Here is a 20,442-nt window from a genome sequence, read left to right as displayed (position 1 = left end):
GTAGCAGTGCTTATAAACTTGCTGCTTAAAGGGCTCTGACTTATTTTCTTAAATAGTCTTATATTACTTAATATGCATACTCTTTTAAGAAAAACATTAAGCGGCTTTACTGGCTAAGCCCCCAAAAGAGTTATCTACAAAACTATTTTTCAACATGTAAATCAAATATTCTCCTCTGTAACTCCAACAAGCTATCCCGAAAAGAAATCAGGCAAGGTCATAGATACAGCATAAATTTTATGAGCTCATGAATATTTATCAAGACACAGGCATAAACATAACATATCTGAATGACAGAAATGAAGATACTTTTTATTTTTCTGTTCCTTCATGGATTTTCCCAATTTTAAAAAATAGGCATTACATTGAACAATCAAAATAAAAAAAGGCAATTTCTTTTGAGAAAAAGAAAAGGTCCTAATAAATTTCTCCTTTATTTTATTTGCCCTAACATCATGACATCACAAAAAACCCACCACTGAGTCTGAAAGTAAAGTGCATCCCACATTTTAATCATTTATTGTACAGAGAACAAAACTGGAAGATATTTGCCTGCAAAGGCCTTGACTCTGATAGAGTAAAAGTCTGCATCATGCACCAGAAAGATTGAAAAGGCCACAAAACCTTGTCCCATAGCTATTTGACTTCCTATCTGTATATCAGTACTATTACTTGGGACCTTGGAAGGTAAGCAAAAGGGATTCCCCTAAAACCGTAAGCAAAAGTATGTGATAAACTTGAGGAACAAATAAATTCCTGGGAATTTACAAGACAATGTTGAACAAGCACACAATTATGTGTTTCATGAACCAGAAGAGTCTTCAAGCATTCTTGGAATCGACTATTGAAACCATCACTAACATCTAGCTACTCACATTATTCTCAAGCTCAACAGTCATTCTTTTTTTTTTCAACAGTCATTCTTAATCCTCCAGCAGCCTACTGACTATTGATTACTGTCAGCACCCTTCTGTGGAATTATTAGTTGATGAACTGAGTCTTATCTCTTGAATCAGAGATACCTATCATCGGATTCAAGTTTCACTGCTTGCCAAACTTTAGGACTACAGACAATCAAGTGAGCTCTGTGCCCTAGGCTCTTCATGAAGGAGGTTGTCAGATGAGTCTTCTGTTCTTTTAGTGAGAATTTAAAATGTATACACGGCACATGCAGTAAATATACACGCTACTGTGTCACTAATGCTGCTGCTCTTCATCCATGGACTGTTTATTTCTCCCGCTCATACAGGCGCTTCCATAGGTCTGCAAAGCCTCACAAGTTAAGTCAGGTGATTTTGTGCAGGCTTGGTTCTAGATCTCAGTTTCTTATTTTCTTAGCAAACAAGTAAAAACAGAATAATGCCTAACCATAACTCTCGAACATGTGTCCTCAAACCTACCCCTCCTCTAAACCCACTGCTTCATTAACACTGTCCTCTGGCCATCATGCTAGAACATTCTCTACCTTCATCTCCCTTCCTCTTCATCTTGAGCTCCCTGTTGTCCATTCACATCATACATAAGGCTATCACTACAAAAAATAATGCTGAAAATTTCATAGCTTCACAGAGTATCTCGTTTTATCATCACATGCCTCTCCAAGACTCATTTCCAGTGATCGATCCATTCTGGCATCTTCTGGGTGCCGGTGGCGATAATGATGCTATGTCAGCACTCAAGCTGCAGAAAGCTCACTAAAGTGCAGGTCAAGGTCTGGGTCTTAACCAGAGCACACCTACAAACCAACTGTGTGATAGAGCAAACTAGCTCCTTCATCTGAGCTGCCATTTCTTGACTTTTTTAGACCTCTTTGTCATCTCTTTTTGTGGCTCAGGTCCCCCCTGCCCCTAAAGTCTAGGGATGTTAGGGGATTAAATGAGTTCATATGCAGGAAGTGCTTAGAACAGTTTCTACAATATATACATACTCAAAACAGATGCTTTGACAATAAGTTCATGGACTAGATCTAATGTTGGGAAAATTTCTAAACTCAATTTCAGTTTTGTGATTTAGCATGAAGCTGTACATTTTTAAGAGTTCTCATTTGAATATGGAGCTTCTCTTAGGCACCTTATACTCCAGAAGTTTTAAAATTCTCACTCTCCTCCACAAACACCTGGTGAGTGACCTGCTCCATAGTAGGCAGTGTAACACGTTATGGATAATGGAAGATTAAGACTTGCTCCCTATCCTAAAAGAAACTGACAGTGAGTCAGAAATCAGCATAGAGATGCCCAGTTCACACAGAATGTGTAGCGTGAGGTTGTAGATGTGGCTCAGCAGCTAAGAACAAACATATACTGCTATCAGAGGACCCAAGTTCAGTTCTTAGCACCCACACAGGGTGACTCACAAGTCCCTGTGAGTCTAGGGGGTTCCAACACCTAAGGCCTCCATGTATGCATAAGCCTCCAACACACACACACACACACACACACACACACACACACACACACACACATATATATATATAAAAAAGACTGTAGAGAGTGATGAAGTCAGACCTGTGGCGACATACGGGAAAGCAGGCCGCTCTTAGCCAGTGGAGGAATGAGCAGGTGCTTCATGGTGGTGACACCGTCTACCCTGGGCCTGAAGGATGGACATAAGTGTGCTGGTGGTGAAGATAAGCAAGGTGCTTCAGAGACAGTGAGCCAAAACAACCCAGAGACTGGGATTTGGAACACGGTACAGGACGGGGGCCAGGGAAGAGACAAAGTAAGACTTGAAAGGCAATGGTTCCAAAAAGATGCTCTAGTGTGGGTTTCATTCTGCAGTCAGTAGGCAAAGCACCAGAAGAAAACCTTATGTGGTCTGACTGCAGGTAAACAGGTCACTGGTGGTGCCACCTGGGCCTGGTCAGGGCTGAGGGATGACAATGTGAGTTTTAAAACCAACGGACCTGACATGGAGGCCAAGCCTTGTTGTCTAATATGCATGCAAAGAAACGTCGTGAAGCCTTATTAGTTAGAATGTTTTAGAAATAATATTTCTTTTATATTCATTAAAAATAGCGAAGCACTTTGAAATTTCTAACCAAATCAAGCAGCTTTTCTGCTTTACATTTTCATTAATATCATGATTAATCTAATGAGTGTTTTCTGTTCTTCAAGGGAAATGTGACTATTTTTAATGACAACAAATCTTCACCCCTTCAAAAAAAAAAAAAGACCCTGATGGCACAATTTATCAACCTGGGACAGTCTACTGCTGACCTTAGACAGGCTCAACTTTAACACAGAGATTTTACCATCCACACCACAGTCTTCATGTGAACATTACACTAAATAAGGCATTTTTGGGAAAACACAATTGTTTTTTCTTTTTCTGCTTCAAGAAAATAAAAAAATGATACTGAATTAATCTAAGGATTACAACAGATTCATAAAAATGAGCAACAAGGCGGGCATGGTGGCCCAGCTCTTTAATCCCAGCACTCGGGAAGCAGAGGCAGGCGGATCTCTGTGAGTTCAAGGCTAGCCTGGTCTACATAGTGAGTTCCAGGACAGCTGGGGCTACAGGGAGACCCTGCTTCAAAAAGACAAAAAAAAAAAAAGAGCAACAAATGTATTAAGCAAATATTTGCGAGATTTTATTCTCTTCCTTAATCCTGCTGGCTGGTAGACTGGTTAGCCAATTGTAGGAAGCGGGATTTTTTGCTTTGGTAATTTTTTTGTCTTAGACTTTAAAAATCTAAAATAAAGTCTAATAGCCTAACAAGGGGGAGATAATGGTGACATTTTCTTGCCCTTCTTTTTAACTTTGCAGCGTGGAGGGTGGAAGTCAGGCCTTGTTCTTGCATCCTACCACAGAGCCAAACCCTCATCACTTTCAATGTCTTTCCTATGATCTAAATCACTGGAGCTAGCACACACCAGGCCAATGTAATCAACATTGGAAGGCGCCTCACTATAAGGTACATTATATAGACACTGGAATTCTCCACAGACAGTGGTTTTTATCCATCCAGCTAACATATCCATTGGAGCTGGTGTTCTGGGGTGGAGGACAGCTAGAAGGACTCAAGCCAGAAGGAAATGTAAGCTGGACAAATATAACACCTACTGTCCTCAACCTTCCACAGCTTCTGCTTCTCTTTATACAGTTTTTGTAATGGGAAGAGAAATTCAGCTACTAAAAGAGAAAGGGGAAAACCCTCCTAGCCAAAAATATACTCTTATCCTGAGTCCAAGGAATTAAGAGTTACCTGATAATTTCATTTCAAATATTGGAAGGATATGAACTCTTCCACTAATGAATCTAAAATTTAAAAACTTGTTCCTCGAACATCTCCTTTCCTGAGTGGAGGAGTACAGTGCTAACGGTGAGAATGAGGCTCTCTCTTAACAAACAGGAGAGACTCAAGAAAAACTCTCCATAAAGACTGTGAGGATAGTCCCCCAAACTTCCTCAGGTATTAGCCAAAGGTTAAGATAAGGCCTTCACCTGGCACTCAAATTTTGAAGCATCTTGGCACAATAAGAACCATCTTCCTTTCTCCAGAACTTCCCGTCACAGATGCAGAAATCCCATCGGGTGGGGATCTGGGCACTGGCTCACCATCCTAGGCACCTAACCAACTGCATTTCTGGGAAACACCACATCCACGGCCTTGTGTCATCAGAACTACACATGAGCCAGGTGCGGCAAGCCAGCACACAGGAAGGTGCCGTTCTTTCTATAAATGAGGAAGCAAAGGCTGGTTGAGACCAACAACTTCCAGAAGAGCTCAGTAGATTTGGGATGAGGTATCAGATCTTCTAAGCTCTAGCCCAGGAGCTCCCTCCACCAACACTGCTTTAATAAACTCAAAATTTTCTTCTCAGTATCACCAGAGGGTGTACTCAATTCATGACACACTGCCTTAGAAGTGAGCCCTGCCAGTGCCACATGTATTTACAAAGGGTATACAGGATTTCTAGTATCTGAAAATGCAACAAAGTTGGAGAAAGCAAAAATAAATCACAAAGCATTAGCTGAGGACTACCCGAACACACGAGGATGAGCTTCTTTTTGTGCTCTTTTATCTTTCATCCAGTATACATGTCCATTTCTGCTTAGGTTTCTAGGACCTAGGCGAGAAACAAGCATCATGACCAGTCCTGAGGGTCTGGTGCCATCCCTCTGTATTATTCCACTGAGCTATTTTCAGCTATTACCTGGAAACTTAATGTTCTATGAATGGCTCTGACCTCCTCATTAAACATGGTGGTCTGATGTCCCATTACTCGCTGGTCTAATGGATCAGAGAACAAGTAAAACAAAAGAAGCCAGGATTATCTAGCAGATACTTTCAGAAAGTATATTTCATAAGGAATTTGGCTTGCTAAAGAGAGATCATTTTGGAAATACAAAAAAAAAAGGGGGGGGATAGAGAGACGGCTCAGCGGTTAAGAACACTGGTTGTTCTTGCAGAAGACCCAGGTTCGAATCCCATCACCCACATGGCAGCTAACTGTCTGTAACTCCAGTTCCAGGGGATCCAACACCCTCTTCTGACTTCGGCGGGTATTGTACAACATGAGTGCACTTACCTACATGCAGGCAAAATACACATACACATAAAATAAAAATAAATAAAATATTTTTAAAAGAGATATAAGAATGTACAAAGTTCTTGTTCAAGCTTTTGGTTTTGTTTTTTTGAGAAAGGTCTCACTATATAGCCCTAGCTGGCCTGGAACTCGCTATACATAGACCAGGCTGGACTTGAACTCATAGAGATCAGCCTGCCTCTGCCTCCCAAGTGCTGGCTTATTTGTGCTTTATTAATTTGTCAGGCTGCCTGGGGCATGTCCTCTGTTCTAGGCTGGCTGTAACTGGCTCAGCAATCCCAGATGAATTCACCACTAAGTGACCAACTGCCATCAACAGTTGACAATGTTTATTACAAGGTTTATCAGGCTTAAAAAATAAATTATTAAAAAATATTTTAGAACATAAATTTTAATGTAGCTGACAACTGTTCTGTTCACAAGCTGACAATGATTTTTTGGGGATGGGGTCTTTTTGAGACAGGGTCTCCCTGTAGCCCCAGCTATCCTGGAACTCACTATGTAGACCAGGCTGACCCTGAACTCACAGAGTTCTGCCTGCCTCTGCCTCCCGAGCGCTGGGATTAAAGGCGTGCGCCACCGCCTGGCTCAAATGAAGTTACCCAGGAGCCATTCCTCCTTTTACATCATAGGGCTTTCTTTTGTTACTGTTTTTTTGAGACAGAGCCTCCCTAAAGTCCTAGCTGGCCTGAAACCCACTATGTACACCAGGTTGGCCTTAATCTCAGAGATCCACCTGCCTCTGCCTCCTGAATGCTAGGATTAAAGGGGTGAGCTATCACGCCTGCCACACAGCCTTCTTACACTGGCCCTTCACTCAGTCTTGCTCTATGTTGAATAGAGCAGCAACAAGCGTGCTCATTCACTCATTCATTCATTCATTCACTCATTGTGCAGTACTTGGTACTGAGCCCAGGTCTTTGTGCATGTCAGGCAAGTACTCTACCACTCAGCTGTATTCCCAGCTCTCTTTTTTTGGAGACAGGATCTAACTTTTCTTGGCAATTCTTAAACTTGAGCTCTTCCTGCCTCAACCTCCTGAGCAGCAGCTATGAGCCACAAGGCCTGGGCAGTCACCTTTATTAAAATGAACTCAACATCATCTCAATAAATTACTGTGGTGAAGATAAAAATATGACTTCGCTTAACTGTTGTCAAGGGCCATACAGGATTATCTGTGCATAAAGGACATCACAGAGGTCAATAATAGAAGAGTCTTCTTGGCAGCCACAAATTTTAAAACACATTTTTAGAACTTCTGTGATGCGACATCTCTGCCAGTCACATTTCTCCTACAACTCGGCAAGTGGGAGAGGCAACCAAAACTCTTCCTTGCTGCCCTTACGACCCCTCTCCACGCAGACCAGCATTCCCAAGTGAGCTTCAGAAGTGATCCTCATACAGCAAGTTCATCACTCCAGGGGGCTTAGCTAGAGTGGTATTATATATAAATATATTTTTTAGAGACTTTCTAATCCTCAGTATCATCTCTGGTAACCATCTGAAAAACATCAGGCTAGATTATCAGAGTTCCTGAGTTGGCAGTCCTGCTTTTTTGTGCATGCAGCCCCCTGTTTAAGAACTCACCTCCCCCCAGTTCTTTATCGGTATTCGTTCCCCGTTCTATGTGGTTGGGCTCTAACTCATCTTTGGGCTTCTAAATTTTAGAGATTTGATCATTTACATTTCTAAGGCTTACGGGAGAGTCTGCAATTCCTAAACTGTGACTTCATTAAATAAAAATCACAGTAGGGCTACCATGAGATGGCTCAGCAGGTAAAACACTTGCTGTGCAAGTCCGAAAACCTGAGTTTGATGCCTGGGATCCACAGTGGAAGGAGAGAACAAGCTCCTAAAAGTTATCCTCTGACCTCTACACACACACCTGCCAAAACATCACATACGTGTACTCTTACACACCACTCACACACACATGAATTGTAAAGCTCATAATAAAGAGCAATCATTGAGCGTGTGTGCATGTGTGTGTGTGCACACGGATCTCGTTATGCTGCTCAGGCTGACCTTGAACTACTGAGCTCAAGCAATTTTCTTGCTTAAACCTTCAAAGTAGCTAAGAGTACAAGTGTGTACCACCAAATTTGGTGCCTAAAGCATATTTTCAAAAATTACTTATATTAATGTCTGATGGCTGTTCCTCCTCCTCTTCCTCTCTGGCTCCTGTTTCTTTCTTTTTTTTTTTAATTTTAGACAGGGTTTTCATGTAGCCAGGTTGGCCTTGAACTTACTACATAGCTGACATCTGGTTTATTTGGTGCTGGGGATCGACCCCAGGGCTTCATGCATACTAGGCAAGTACTCTGTCAGCTAAGCTACATCCTCAGCCTTAATGGCTGCCTTTTCTAAATAAGTAAAGACTTGCTGGGATGCACAAGCAGTACTAATTCTTGACAATCCCAAAACTGACTTCCTACACACTGGCTCAGCTTGGCACAGTCGCTTATATACTTACTGGTTTTGAGGAGGTCGATTTTTAAATAAACACCCACCTTTATTTTTACATTTTATTTATTATTTTTATTTTTTCTGTATGAGTGTATTGCCTGCATGTGTGTAAGTGCACCCGCGTCCTGCAATACCTAAGGAGGCTAGAAGAGGGCATCAGATCCCCTGGAACTATAGTTACGATGGTTGTTAGCCTCCATGTGGGTACTGGGAATCAAACAGGTCCTCTGTAAGAGCAGTCAGTGCTCATCTCTCCAGCCCTTGAACACCCCCTTTTAAAAACAACCTTCAGTCATGTGACAGCAATACCTGTGATATACTAAGCTGCTGAGGATGATTTCTACCTGGAAATAACATACATGTGTTCTTTCTGCTGGCCACAGATAGCACTGGAATATTTCTTTTTAAACTCCAGGTTTTTCTCCAAAATCAAAGGCAACACAGTTTTATAAAATTCCAATTATGGGGCCGGAGAGATGACTCAACTGATCTTTCAGAGGACCCAGGTTTGGTTCCCAGCACCCATTTGATAGCTAACAACAACTGTCTAACTCCAGTTCCAGGGGATCGAATGCCTTCTTCTGGCCTCAGCAGGCATTGCACATATGTGGTGCACTTACATGCAAGTAAAAGACACATACACATAAAATATTTATAAATAAAATTTAATTCCAATCATAGCTATAATATGTAAATGAGGAACAAAGGTATCAGAAAAAAATGGAATGAACTGACTGCTTAAAAAAAAATTCAATCATGGGGCTGGAGAGATGGCTCAGCAGTTAAGAGCACTAGTTGTTCTTGCAGAAGACCTGAGTTCAAATCCCAGCACCTACATGATGGCTAACAACTGCAGATAACTTCAGTTCCAGGAGATCTGATGCCCTCTCTGTCCTCCGCAGGCATTGAATGACATGGGTGCACTTATACATACACACACACACACACACACACACACACACACACACACAGGCAATATACTTATACACATAAAATAAAAATAAATATAAAAAATTCAATCACATAAATCCAAAATGGTTCTACATAAAGAATGAACAGAATGAGCTTTTAAATAGCCACAGTCTCAACTGACATGCTTATGAAGCGCCAAGTTCAAGGCCCAATGGGCGGGCTCACTTGCAACTCTCTGCTGATCACTCCATGGTGTCTGGCTGGAGGATAGACCAAACCAGAGCAAGGAGGCTGATAACAGGAAAGCAAAGACCTGCTGGGGACGGGGGAGCACAGCAACAAAGGAGGGCTCCTTCCCAGGATGGTTCAAGGATCCTGAGTTCATGAAGTCACTGAATATCTTTTGGGTTGTTCTCATGTCTTTATGAACAAACAAGAAACTACCAGAATCATTTCAGTGGGGGTAAATGCAGTATTAGCTCTGAAGGACCACGTGGAACACAGCTCACTGGGACATTTGAGTACAAGCAAGGTCAGGAGAGATCTAAGCTATCTGAGGGAGGACCCGCAATTACTCTGAATTCTTCTCAGCTATGAGCCTTTTTCCCAGCATTGTAGCAGTACACACAGGAAGCATCAAATAGAACAGCAAGGGATTCCCAGGAGGAATTTTCCCACACATTCTCCTGATATCCACATACCAATATTACACAGAATACACTTCGAAAATTTATCTATACTTGAGGCAAAGGGGGAAAATTCAATATGCTTAGCTTAGGAACGAAACAACTGGAATTAGAGAACTGAAAATAATTCATCAGCAAATCAAAGGAAGCAGCCCCTGGCAGTACAAAGAGCCCCTTCCTTAAAAGCCTTGCTTGAGATACAGACCTAAGTCTCTCTCCCCTGAGTTATTCTTCAAGATTTGCTTCAAAGCAATGGGACACCGGCACAGTGCTACTGAGAAGCTTCATGGTTGGGCAAGTCCACCTCTGTTCCTTTTTCCCAGATGTGAACACTGGGAAATCAAAGCTTAGGTGTTTGTATGCAAATACAAATATGATGGTGGGAGGTAAGGCCAAATTACAACAGACACAGTTCTGGTCATCTGAAATCAAAATGTTGATTCCCTGAAGGAAAAGTCATGCAGTGGAAATGAGTTATTCTAAATAATTTAAAATGAATACCCATGACATTTTCATAGCAATTCCTACCTTAAAAAATAAAAAATTGAAAGGTAGCTGACAAAAGAACATGAGCATTGTCCCTTCTGCCTAAAAAAACGAACTCTAGGGAAGACCACAGAGAACTGGAGGCAAAGGCCGCGCTGCTCTGACCGGAAGCCACCTCAGTCTGGGGGCTCTGAGCTGCTTTCTCCACAGCTGCTGTTCCCCCCTCCCTGGATGTCTGAAGAGAAACGGGAGGCTCCATCTCTAAGGTGTTGACCATTTGTGCTGTGAAAGGGACAGATGGAGGCCTGACACCCAAGATGTTAATAAACATAGGCATTCCCCAGTGGCAGCTTGCAGATGTTTGGACAGCCAAGCTCAGGGTTCTCACAGCGCTCAGGTATACGGTTCTTCCACTGAACTTGCCATGAGGTAAAGAACTATTTGGGGTTTATTTGTTGTTTTAATATTTCACTTTTGGCCTACAGGGATTTTTCACAAATAAACCAGAAAAAGAAAGGTGTGGGAGTATGCGTTTAATAAACTCTCTGGGGTCCTGGCTCTGAAATACTTAACAGGCTCCTGCATCTCCTCATCTTCTGTGCTTGAAGAGCTCACACTGACACCAAGTGGGCTGTCACTTAATGCTGGTGCTTTCTCTTGATGGTCAATTTATCTGAACTAAACATTCCCACTTAAAATTTCAGGAGTGACTCATTCATAAGGTTTCTTGTCTGGATACTCACTCTCTAAAAAATTCCAGTTCTAGGAGGTAATTTGCCAACTAAAATTTCCTTGCAGAAGAGAAAAAGATGGATGGATAAAGACAGTTCTGAATAGGTACCATGGCGCCTCGTACAGGCAAAACATATGGGACCTACATATGCCGGTGTAGTCTTTAAAGGAGCAACAGCACACAGGGCAGTTATGGTGAGAGTCCAGCAGGAGCATCTTTGTGCACCGCATGGCCATAGCTGGAATTCTCAGCATTGCTTAGTTACACACCAATGGAAGACTAAGCTGGTAGGTGCCTCTCCCACCCAGATGTTTCTCTGACCCTCACAAAGTCTTTAGGCAGCAGATGCAATAAACAAGCGATCGTTTGTAATGCAAATTTAAGTCACAGGGTTGCCCAAGGCATGCTTCCACCCTAAAGGCGAATCCAAATGGTCACCCAACTCCTGACACCCTCTATTAGGAAAGTCTGTCATCACTGATGTTGGTGCACAAACCGAGAGTCCTGCTGAGGACAGAACGAAGGAGTGAGAAAGCCAAAGTGTGGTTAGGGCAAAGAAGAAACGCTGCCTTCCTTCCGGTTAAAGTGTTTTTGATCTTAGAAACATTACAAACAGCTGTTAGGTATTAAAAACCAGGGATTATAACTCACTTCAGTTAGACCCTTTAAAAAAAAACCTGACATAGCCTTGTGGTTAAAACTGAAAAGCTTCTGGAATTGTGCAAACTGCAGACTATCTCAATATAACATACCTAAAATGAATATACTTTAACACGTAAGAGACACAGCACGGCCATCAGCAAACAGGACGGCTGTTTCCTGAAGACACTCTGCACCTGGTGGCATTTTCTCCACGTACAGATCTCTCCTGACCACGACAGACTGACGTACTGGCCTCATTATTTTAACACATATATTAAGGATACACATGTTCCAGTCTATCAACATTTCAAAATGGGGCTGGGATGTTGCTGCAGAGCTGTCACCTAGAATGTATGAGGGCCTAGGTGCAGCCTCCAATACTCCAAAGTGTGTGGACGTGTATACACCCCTTTCACCAAAACAGACGGGGGGAGTAAGGAGAAAGGGTGGCAGAGCCCTAAGACAGAAGGCTAGCTTAAAGAGAAAGGGATTTTTTAGGGACTATTTATAAATACCACTGTTTTTATTACACTAACTTTTCCTGAATTCTATTTGAAAAAAGAAGAAGCTGATGTTTCTAAGGAATATACCACAAATAACTGTGTACACAGCTAAAATATACTGGGCAGTTTTGTGGTGATTTTCTATTACCAAAACAACTTGATTGAAAAGAGTGTCTTTTCCTAAAAAGCCTTTTCACAGACATCTCCAACTGTTCCTTATCTAAAACACACCCCCAAAACAAAAAACCTACCCAACAATAAAAATAAATCTGATATATTTACATATCTAGCTCAACAAAGTCTTCTACCAGTTTTAAAATTCAGAAGCATCTTCTAGGCATAGTCTCTAATAAACTATATTTGCTTTTATTAATTTGTTCAGTTTTTAGATAGAAGATTCTACATACCACATGCATACATTAAATATTGTTAAATATTTGAAATGATAGTATGTGAGAGCAATTCCCATTAAGGACTGCCACAAGATTACCTAAGATTTGATTCCCAAGATCTCCATTTCAGTCCCTTTACAAAAAGAAAAATCTCATTCCCTACCTGAGAGGACAATTTATAGAACATGATGACAATCCTAAATCACAAGGCCACACAGACTTCATATACCATCAACCATGGAGGCCATCAAGAAAGCCACGAGTGCTCCTGTGGGTTACCAGCCATTTCTCCCCTGCTACTTTACGGAGCCTCCCAGCTTTCAGATTCTGTCACTAGGGAAGGCATCAATGACACCCCTCCCCACAAGTGTTCGTGACAGACTTCTCAGCTAGTACAGGTAATGGGTTCCATTTGGACCATAGGTACATTCCAAGGAGTCAGTGGGTCTCCTGTGTGTGCTTTTCGTTGGGATTTGAATGAAATCAAATCAGTGAGGGAGTAGAGCTGGAGAGAGGTCAACATACTGGGGAAACCCACAACCACTTCGGGAGGGGTGCTTGTCAGGGAGAACTCAGCATATTCATGTGCACAATCTTCCAAAAATTACCATTTGGATGTTTTCTCACTACATAAATGGAATTTCTACCTCCCAAGAAAACAGAAAAAGCATCTAATACCAATGTGCAATTCTTCATATTGTACACCAGCATAATGTAGTTATGTGCCACAGGATTTTTAGAACTTTAAGTTAACTGAACCAAGATAGTAAGAAAAAAAGAAGAGTTTTCATGAGGTTATCTTCAAGTGATACTTTCTCAATAATTGACAATAAAGTAAAAGTAGCTCATTCACCCCTTAAAAACAATGCTTAATATCATAAAACAAGACATTTTAAAAATCCAAAGGAATAGCAGCAATGGCTCACTACAAATCAGCCTGAACAGTTCTAATTCTACAGTTGAAGACACTGAATGCTTATGGTCCTTAGTTGACTGAAATATTAAATCCACCTTCCCCATCATCAGCATAGAAACATAGTACTTTGTTGATTTAGCTCTCTTGGGTTTCATAACTCCTGATTCTCTAGTTATTAATCTTAGCCCATGAGCCTAAAACTAAAATTACAGATGGGAGACATCAAAGATGGCACTATTGTAAGACATCCATTTCTTATAACAGCGCTTAGTTAGCGACACCTGGACACATACAACAAAAGCACTTTCAATGTGTTTGAAAAAAATAAGCATTCTGTTGAAATACGAATTAATTTGCACTTCTGAAAATAATTTGCAACATCAGCATGTTACTTACTGTCCTTGGGATGGGTGGAGAAAGGGATCCATTTGACATGTACGGGTCGCTATTCATGTTGGGCATCATGATGTAGCCAGAGTAACTGGAGTAGGAGGGTCCCTTGTTGTACAAGCCTCCATCTGGATGCTTTCCTGAGAGAATCCAAAGAACCATCAATAATGCATCACTTTCCTTTTATATCTATTTTTCATCGGAAAAATCTTATACCTCTAAGACAAACCAGACTTTACACAAAATATTTGTTTATAAAATACTGTAACTGGATTATTATGCTTTATTTTAGATTGACAGTATTTATTCTTTTAAATGGCTTAGCAGCAAACCAGATGTTTAAAAAAACATGTGGTTCAATTTACTTCCACTACTGATTGATGTTTTTACAAAAATAAGTGTTATCCATCTAACTTAATTTGTTCTAATGCTAACAAACTGGACTAAAAAATACAGAAACACCAGGGAACACACACAAATGTTAAACTGTAAACATATTAGGCTGTCTACATACACACACACATTCATATACTTGAAGCTACACTTTACCTTTCAGACAAATTCAGAATTTGACTTATGCTTCAAATTTCTAGAAATTTTTGAGATTTTACTGTATCTAGCTTATGAGTAACAACTCAAATTTGTAATGCGTTAACCTTCTGAGTCCTAATTTGATTTGTTATACTTACCTCACTCTGCCAAAGAAATAGTCCTTTTCCTTAATCTGTGTAACTACCTGTGGCTAAGGTAGGTTCAGTGAACAGTTCTCTACAAACATTCCATTCTGGTCAGGCCAACTGTTAAGTAATTGAAGGAGACCAGAAATGCCACCTGATTGACAAATTAACCCTACAGGTGATCAGATTCAAGTCAGAAGTGTGTGTGTGTGTGTGTGTGTGTGTGTGTGTGTGTGTGTGTGTATGTGTGTATGTGTGTATGTGTGTGTGTGATTACAAAAAACTGACAAGTACTGAAAGTGAGGGGAAAGTACCATTTGATGTCTGCAGCCTTTGTTTTCTATTTTTACAAGCTAGATTCTGTTTTATAGAGTGAGCCTGGCTCCCCTTGTTCATTCACTGCCTGCCTTCTCACTGTTGTGGGAAACTACCAACACAGTAATTCTGCAAATAAATGAAAAATCCCAAAATACTCATTAGAAACATCCCCACTTCCCTAAGATTCCGAAAACCAACAGAAATTCAGAGACCCAGAATTCATTCAAGGACCAAGTTTAAATGATGTAATATACATAAAAGTGAGAATGTGTATGTTTCCTGGGTTTTCTATCCCATTTTGTTAAAATAATGGGGTGGGCACAGTCTTAACTATCTGGCCCTGACCTCTTGAACCCAAATGAAAGTACCAAAACAAACCCATGTATTCAAATGAACGTCTCAGGTCCTATGGTAAAGCCAGGAGGAAGATGACCTGTTTCTTACCATCGTCTGGGTGTTCTCGGGCCTTGTCGTGATAGGTCTCCTGAGAGGCTGGTGCTTGTCTGACCACCTAAGGGCATGCATTGCCAACCCAAAAGAAAGAAAATCACCTTAGAGTTTGTAACAGTAATGGTGTGTGTGTCAGTAACTGAAGGGAAGATGTTTAGGAACAAGGCAGCTCATCCAGCCGTCAGTACTGGCAAATCTTTTTCTTTTCAATGTGTATTTTTGAGTGATTATTAGCTACTCACGACCAAAAGGTAAGAATGACAACAACAAAATAAAGCAAATTGGGTGATGCCCCATGTGCTAGTCTAACTGCTGTTTACCAAGACCCATCAAAATTTCCTGGGTGCCTAAATGGATAGGATCTGGAGTTAACGGTTGGACAGTTTCCACATCCTCTTCAAACCACTGTTCACTTCGACTAGGGACGATTAAATGCCAGCTGAAATACCACTTTGCACCTGAAAATGACATCTTGAAATAGAAATGAAAAAACGCACTTGGCTGGGGTCTTAAGGAAGTTGCCCTACAAGCAGTCCCATCTTGGAGCTCCATCCACTTAAACTTACTGTCCTTGGCTGAGTGCAGGCTACCAAAGTAGGACTGCTCTGTGGTTAAACGGAGGAAAAGTTGAGATGGCTTTAGATAAATAAAAGGCAACCCAATTGATATCAGTTTTGGTAACCGCCATCCGCCCCGACTCAACCACGTGCTAATCAGTGGTATCACCCCTTCACCATCTTCCGAGGCTCCCACTTCCACCGCGGCAGATTAACAACACCAAAACCTAGGGTTCTCGGTTTCCAAAGCACTGCCCTTCTCCCCAGACCAAGAAAACTCAGAAAATGTGAGATGAGTGGAAACGTATAGACTAAGTAAGATCAAGACAGCTGCTCTACAAATAAAACATTTGGATGGTATTTGGTTCTTTGGACCCAGGTTCTCCCAGCGACCTTCTTGGGGTACACCCGAACTTGGCTGCACCCGACCCTCCCTCCTCACTCCGAATGGACTCTGGGAATACAAAGCCCTATTCTCCTCGGAATCTAGGCCCCCTAGTCTTCCTGAGTGTGTACTCACCCCTGCCATCCGGACAGAGAAGGTAACTATGAGGTGTTCTTAAAAGTGCTCTTTAAACCCAAAATGTTCCCGCCCCCGAAACCACGCGCTGTCTTTGGGGTGGGGGTGGGGGCTGAAGGCTGCCATTTAAGGAAAACGGCATACTCTCCAAGTTTCTTTGGAGGGAAAAACCGTTGGGGGAAATCTTTTGGGTGGCAGGACATCTTAACCGGATGTCCCTGGGAAGGTGCCGAGTGAGGGTGGCCGCTAGAAAGTCTGCGGTCGGGGTCGACCTCCATCCCACCTCCATCCCACACAGACGCGGCCGGCACCCACGTGTCTCTATTTACTCTACTCGGGTTACCAGCGCCACGCCGCAGCTGGCCTGGAGATCTGATAAAACCCGTCACTCCTCAGAGCCGCGGCCCAGCTTCCGCAGCTCCGGCTCGCCTTTCTTCTGCCGAGGTGGTGGGGCCGATCCCGACCCGGCCTCCCCCTAGATCTAGGTCCTTCTCTAGGCGCGCGGGCTGCGGGCGGAAGAGCTGCGGCGCGCAAGGTGGGGGGGCTCCCCGCGGTGGGCGCGGAGCTGGCTCGGCGGCCGTGGGGACCGGGCCCCGCGTCGCCCCCGCAGTCCCCACACGGCCCGGCCCAGCGCGCAGCTCGGCTGTTGGGACGGCCCCGCCTGCTCGGCCCACGCGCGCGCTCCTGCCCCGCGGCGGGCTCGGCCTGGAGCCTGTGGTCTAACGCACTTGGGTTCCGTCGCGACCGACCGCGGGCACTTTGTTTTCCACCCCGCGGACACGTGCGCCCCGAGGCCCGCTGTTACCCCCACCGCGCTCCCCGACTCACCACGCCTCTCGGTACCGCCCGCGGCCCACTCACCTCGTGTCCATTACTGGCCGGAATGATTTCCGACTCGTTGACCAAGGATGACTTGATGTCGGCCAAGTCGCCTTCCTCTTCGGGGTGGCTGATCTCGGCGAAGATCTTCTCCTTTTGGGGATCGCCCTCGTCCTTGAAGGGGATCATCTCATCGGTGGCGCAGAGTTCCGGGTCCCCCCCACCGCCGCCTCCGGAGAGCTGGGGCATCCCGGCGGCACTGGAATCTCCGCGGACAGGAGGGAAGGGCAGGGATGTGCGCTGCGGGAGAAGCTGGGAGGCTGCGTGGGGGCGGACGCGGGTGGCGAGGGGACGCACCACTGCTTGGCCCCGCCGGTGGCCACCTAGGTCCCCGCGATGTCCCGGTCTGTGCGCCGAGGACACCAGTCCTAGAAGGGACACGGCTTTCCAAAGTGCAGAGGACGGTGGCGCGTCACTGCGCAAAGGTCTCCAACCGTGAATTCCTCGGATTCCGATTTCCGAGTGGGTTTTCCGTAAAGAAAAGAGGAGAGCCGGACTCAAGGGCTTCTTTTGCCCCAGCCGAGGTGCGGGGAGGATGAGGAGATGCCGAGGAGTCACTTCCTGAAGAGTGTACGGTGGAAAGGAGCCCGGGCCGCAGCGGTCCGCTTTAGAGCCGCGGGTCGCCTTCCCTTTCGCTTCGGTCTTCCTTCTGGTGGCGCATTTAATCTGCTGGAGGAGGAGGTGGGGGCGGAGGAGGAGGGAGGAAAAAGAAGAGAAGTTTGCCAAGAATAAAGTTTGTGCCGATGAGCGCCGGGAAGCGGAGAAGCTGCACGGCGGGTCTCCGGGAGTCAGCAAGAGCGTGGGGCCCAAAGGCTCCGGCCCGGTAGGTCGGACCGACGCGCACAGACCAAGCCCTCTTTGTTCCCGGCTCGAGTTTCTCTGCCTGGCTCGCCTCTCTCCACGCCTCCCCTCTGTCAAAGCAAAAAGCTGCCGCGTCCCTTCGGCTCGGCGGGGCCGACCGGAGGGAAACCCCCGGAGCTTGGTGGCTCGCGGGGCGCCGGGCGACTCCGGGGCCCTAGGGCGCTCGGCGGGGTCGTGCGCTGCCCGCAGGTGAGCCGCTGCGCTCCCGCCGCTGCTCCTCCCGCGCCTAGCCGGCCGGCGCTGCAAGCTGCTCACTCGCGTCGCTTCTCCTCCCCGCCCCTCCCCGCCCCCTGCTCTCCTTGGCTGCCCGCTGGAGGGGTGGGGAGGAGGGAGTCCACCGGGAGGAGGAGGAGGAGGCGGTGATTTAGGGCCTCCCCCACCCCATTTCCCTGCGCTGGTAGGACCAGTCCTAGTTTGGGGGGGATGCGGTGGGGGGCGCGCGCGCTTGTGTGTGTGTGTGTGTGTGTGTGTGTGTGTGTGTGTGTGTGTGTGTGTGTGTTTGTCCGTGCGCTCTTGGAGGGGCGAATCATGCAACCTGGGGAAAGAACCCAGCGCTGCTTGTACCACTGAAAGGCAAGCTTTTGCCCGTGTGAAATTGGCAAACTCTGCCCGAACGGCTTAACTTCATCTGCTAAGAGTCTCCTCTCTTGCCCTCTCTCCCCGTCCTCTGCCAGTCTTTCCCCCACCTCCTTTCCGCCGCCCACTCGCTCCTCAGCTCAGGCAGGGGGAGGAAGATGAAAGAAAAAGCCGCCGGCGCTGCGATCCACACCACGTTGATAGATGCTCTGACAGGGGGATGAGGCGGGAATTAGGGATTGAGAGAAGGGAACGGAGAAAATGTTGCTCACCTAACAGGAGAACAGAAGTAACAAGGACAGGGAAAAGATTTGTGGCTGTACTAAAACTACAGCATCCCACGCTCTTCGGAGACAGGGACAAGGGAGCACACTTTAGGAAAATAAAAATCTCCAGGCTTACCGTGGAAAACAGGACTAGGAAGAAGGAACCAGATGAAGACTGGACCTTAATTATCTCTTTTAAAACGCTATCTCTTCCATTGCGTCTTCACCACGGGATGGACAGAGTTACCCTAGATCTCTTGAGGGCTTTCAGAGATACTCGCCACAGCGTGTGGAAACCTCATAGAGAATAAAAATTCCTCCCAAGAGGAGAGAAGGCAGGACAGGGCAGTCCCTGGCACCCTGAACTCTGCGCTGAAAGGGATCCTTGAGGATGCAAATCCAAATCCAACCTCAAAAATTCACTGGTCTCCACCGGCTCTTTGATGCATTTTGTAAAGGGACAGGACTTTTAAGGAGATGCTTTGTGAAAGTCACAGTATAAGTGAGGCGGAAGTTTGAAAACACATTTTGTCCCTTGGCTCTCGACCCCCCCTCAGTCAAATAACCAGGCAAAATTATTACACCCAGTGCGGCAGCCATATGCAGCAGCCATCTGTAAAACCTCGGAACAGTAAACAGGGGGCAGGAATTGAAAATAAGGAAACCACCATAGAATCAGGCGTTACCCCCATTATGTAAGACCGCTCAGGCAAAGATCTCTCTTCTAAAGGTTTTGAAATTGTGGACTGCTGGACATTATATAAGTAGACTTTAACAGTTCTCTAAATGAGCATTTAAATTTTTGCTTACTGACAACTACCACTTTGGGGACTGGGAGTTTACTAGGAAGTTTTAAAAGTGGTGTCATGTAAATTGTTCATTTGCTCCATAGAACATGGTTGGTTATCAGTCACATGTAAATTCTACCTGGTAGATTTGGGTATAATGAAGGGACTTGTGAAAGAAGTCAGGAAAACGAACATTTAAAATATTTTTATGTAGTTGAAAATGCTATGGCTGACAGAAGGAAAAGAGTCTACTATGTAAGAGTAATGGGAAGGTTGGGATTAAATACATTTTTATAGTGGTATGCAGCTTCCAGTGCAGTTGGTGTGATTGTGAAAAGAGATGAAAATACAGTTTCAGATATAACACTTGCAAAAAAAAAAAAAAAAAAAAAAAAAAAGATGGTAAAAGAAAGCCAAAGTTCCTCCTACCAGAGCACCAATCTGATAGGAAAAGGTGCAGTTCCCCTCCCTCTCCATCAGACTCAAGGGGGTAAGGGGCACGAAGAATGGCCAGAGGGTATTTGCTGAAAGCCAAGGAGAGATTAGGTGACTCCTACTTCCCCCGTTTATGTTGCAACTAATTCGAATTCCCATTTTCTCCACGTTAATTATCTAGTCTTCCTGAGTCATATGGAACTCAGTTCCAGGTGTCCTGGCGATTAGGAGCTCCCGAAGATGGGAATTTGGGGAATAATAACCAATGGGAACGTTTTGCTAGAAGGGCCGAGGGTAGGTGGCTGCGTTGGTATTTTGCTGTAACCCTCTTTGGAAAGATTGGTTCAAACGAAATCACTTAGTCCTTTGCCTTTGTGGCCGTGAGTCGTCCTCACCGTACACAGGATACTGGCAAATATTCAATGGGGCTTTAC

The 20,442-nt window shown here is 44.5% G+C and overlaps 1 protein-coding gene across 4 annotated transcripts in view; it reads right to left on the bottom strand.

The window, feature by feature from the left end:
• Lef1 (lymphoid enhancer binding factor 1) overlaps positions 1 to 18,195 on the bottom strand; it is a 118,344-nt gene extending 100,149 nt beyond the window's left edge. For all 4 annotated transcript variants that reach the window (XM_008843626.3, XM_008843619.3, XM_008843640.3 and 1 more), the window contains exons 1-3: positions 17,065 to 18,195; positions 15,121 to 15,187; positions 13,688 to 13,821 (exon numbers count right to left, since the gene is read on the bottom strand). In XM_008843626.3, the coding sequence (XP_008841848.1) occupies positions 13,688 to 13,821; positions 15,121 to 15,187; positions 17,065 to 17,271 (408 nt within the window). In that variant the 5' untranslated portion in view covers positions 17,272 to 18,195. The remainder of the gene's footprint in view (positions 1 to 13,687; positions 13,822 to 15,120; positions 15,188 to 17,064) is intronic.
• Positions 18,196 to 20,442: the final 2,247 nt, after the last annotated feature.

The sequence above is a fragment of the Nannospalax galili genome, unplaced genomic scaffold (assembly GCF_000622305.1).
Source record: "Nannospalax galili isolate Female #2095 unplaced genomic scaffold, S.galili_v1.0 scaffold571, whole genome shotgun sequence".
NCBI lineage: Eukaryota > Metazoa > Chordata > Mammalia > Rodentia > Spalacidae > Nannospalax > Nannospalax galili.
This window is presented reverse-complemented; position numbering and strand designations above follow the sequence as displayed.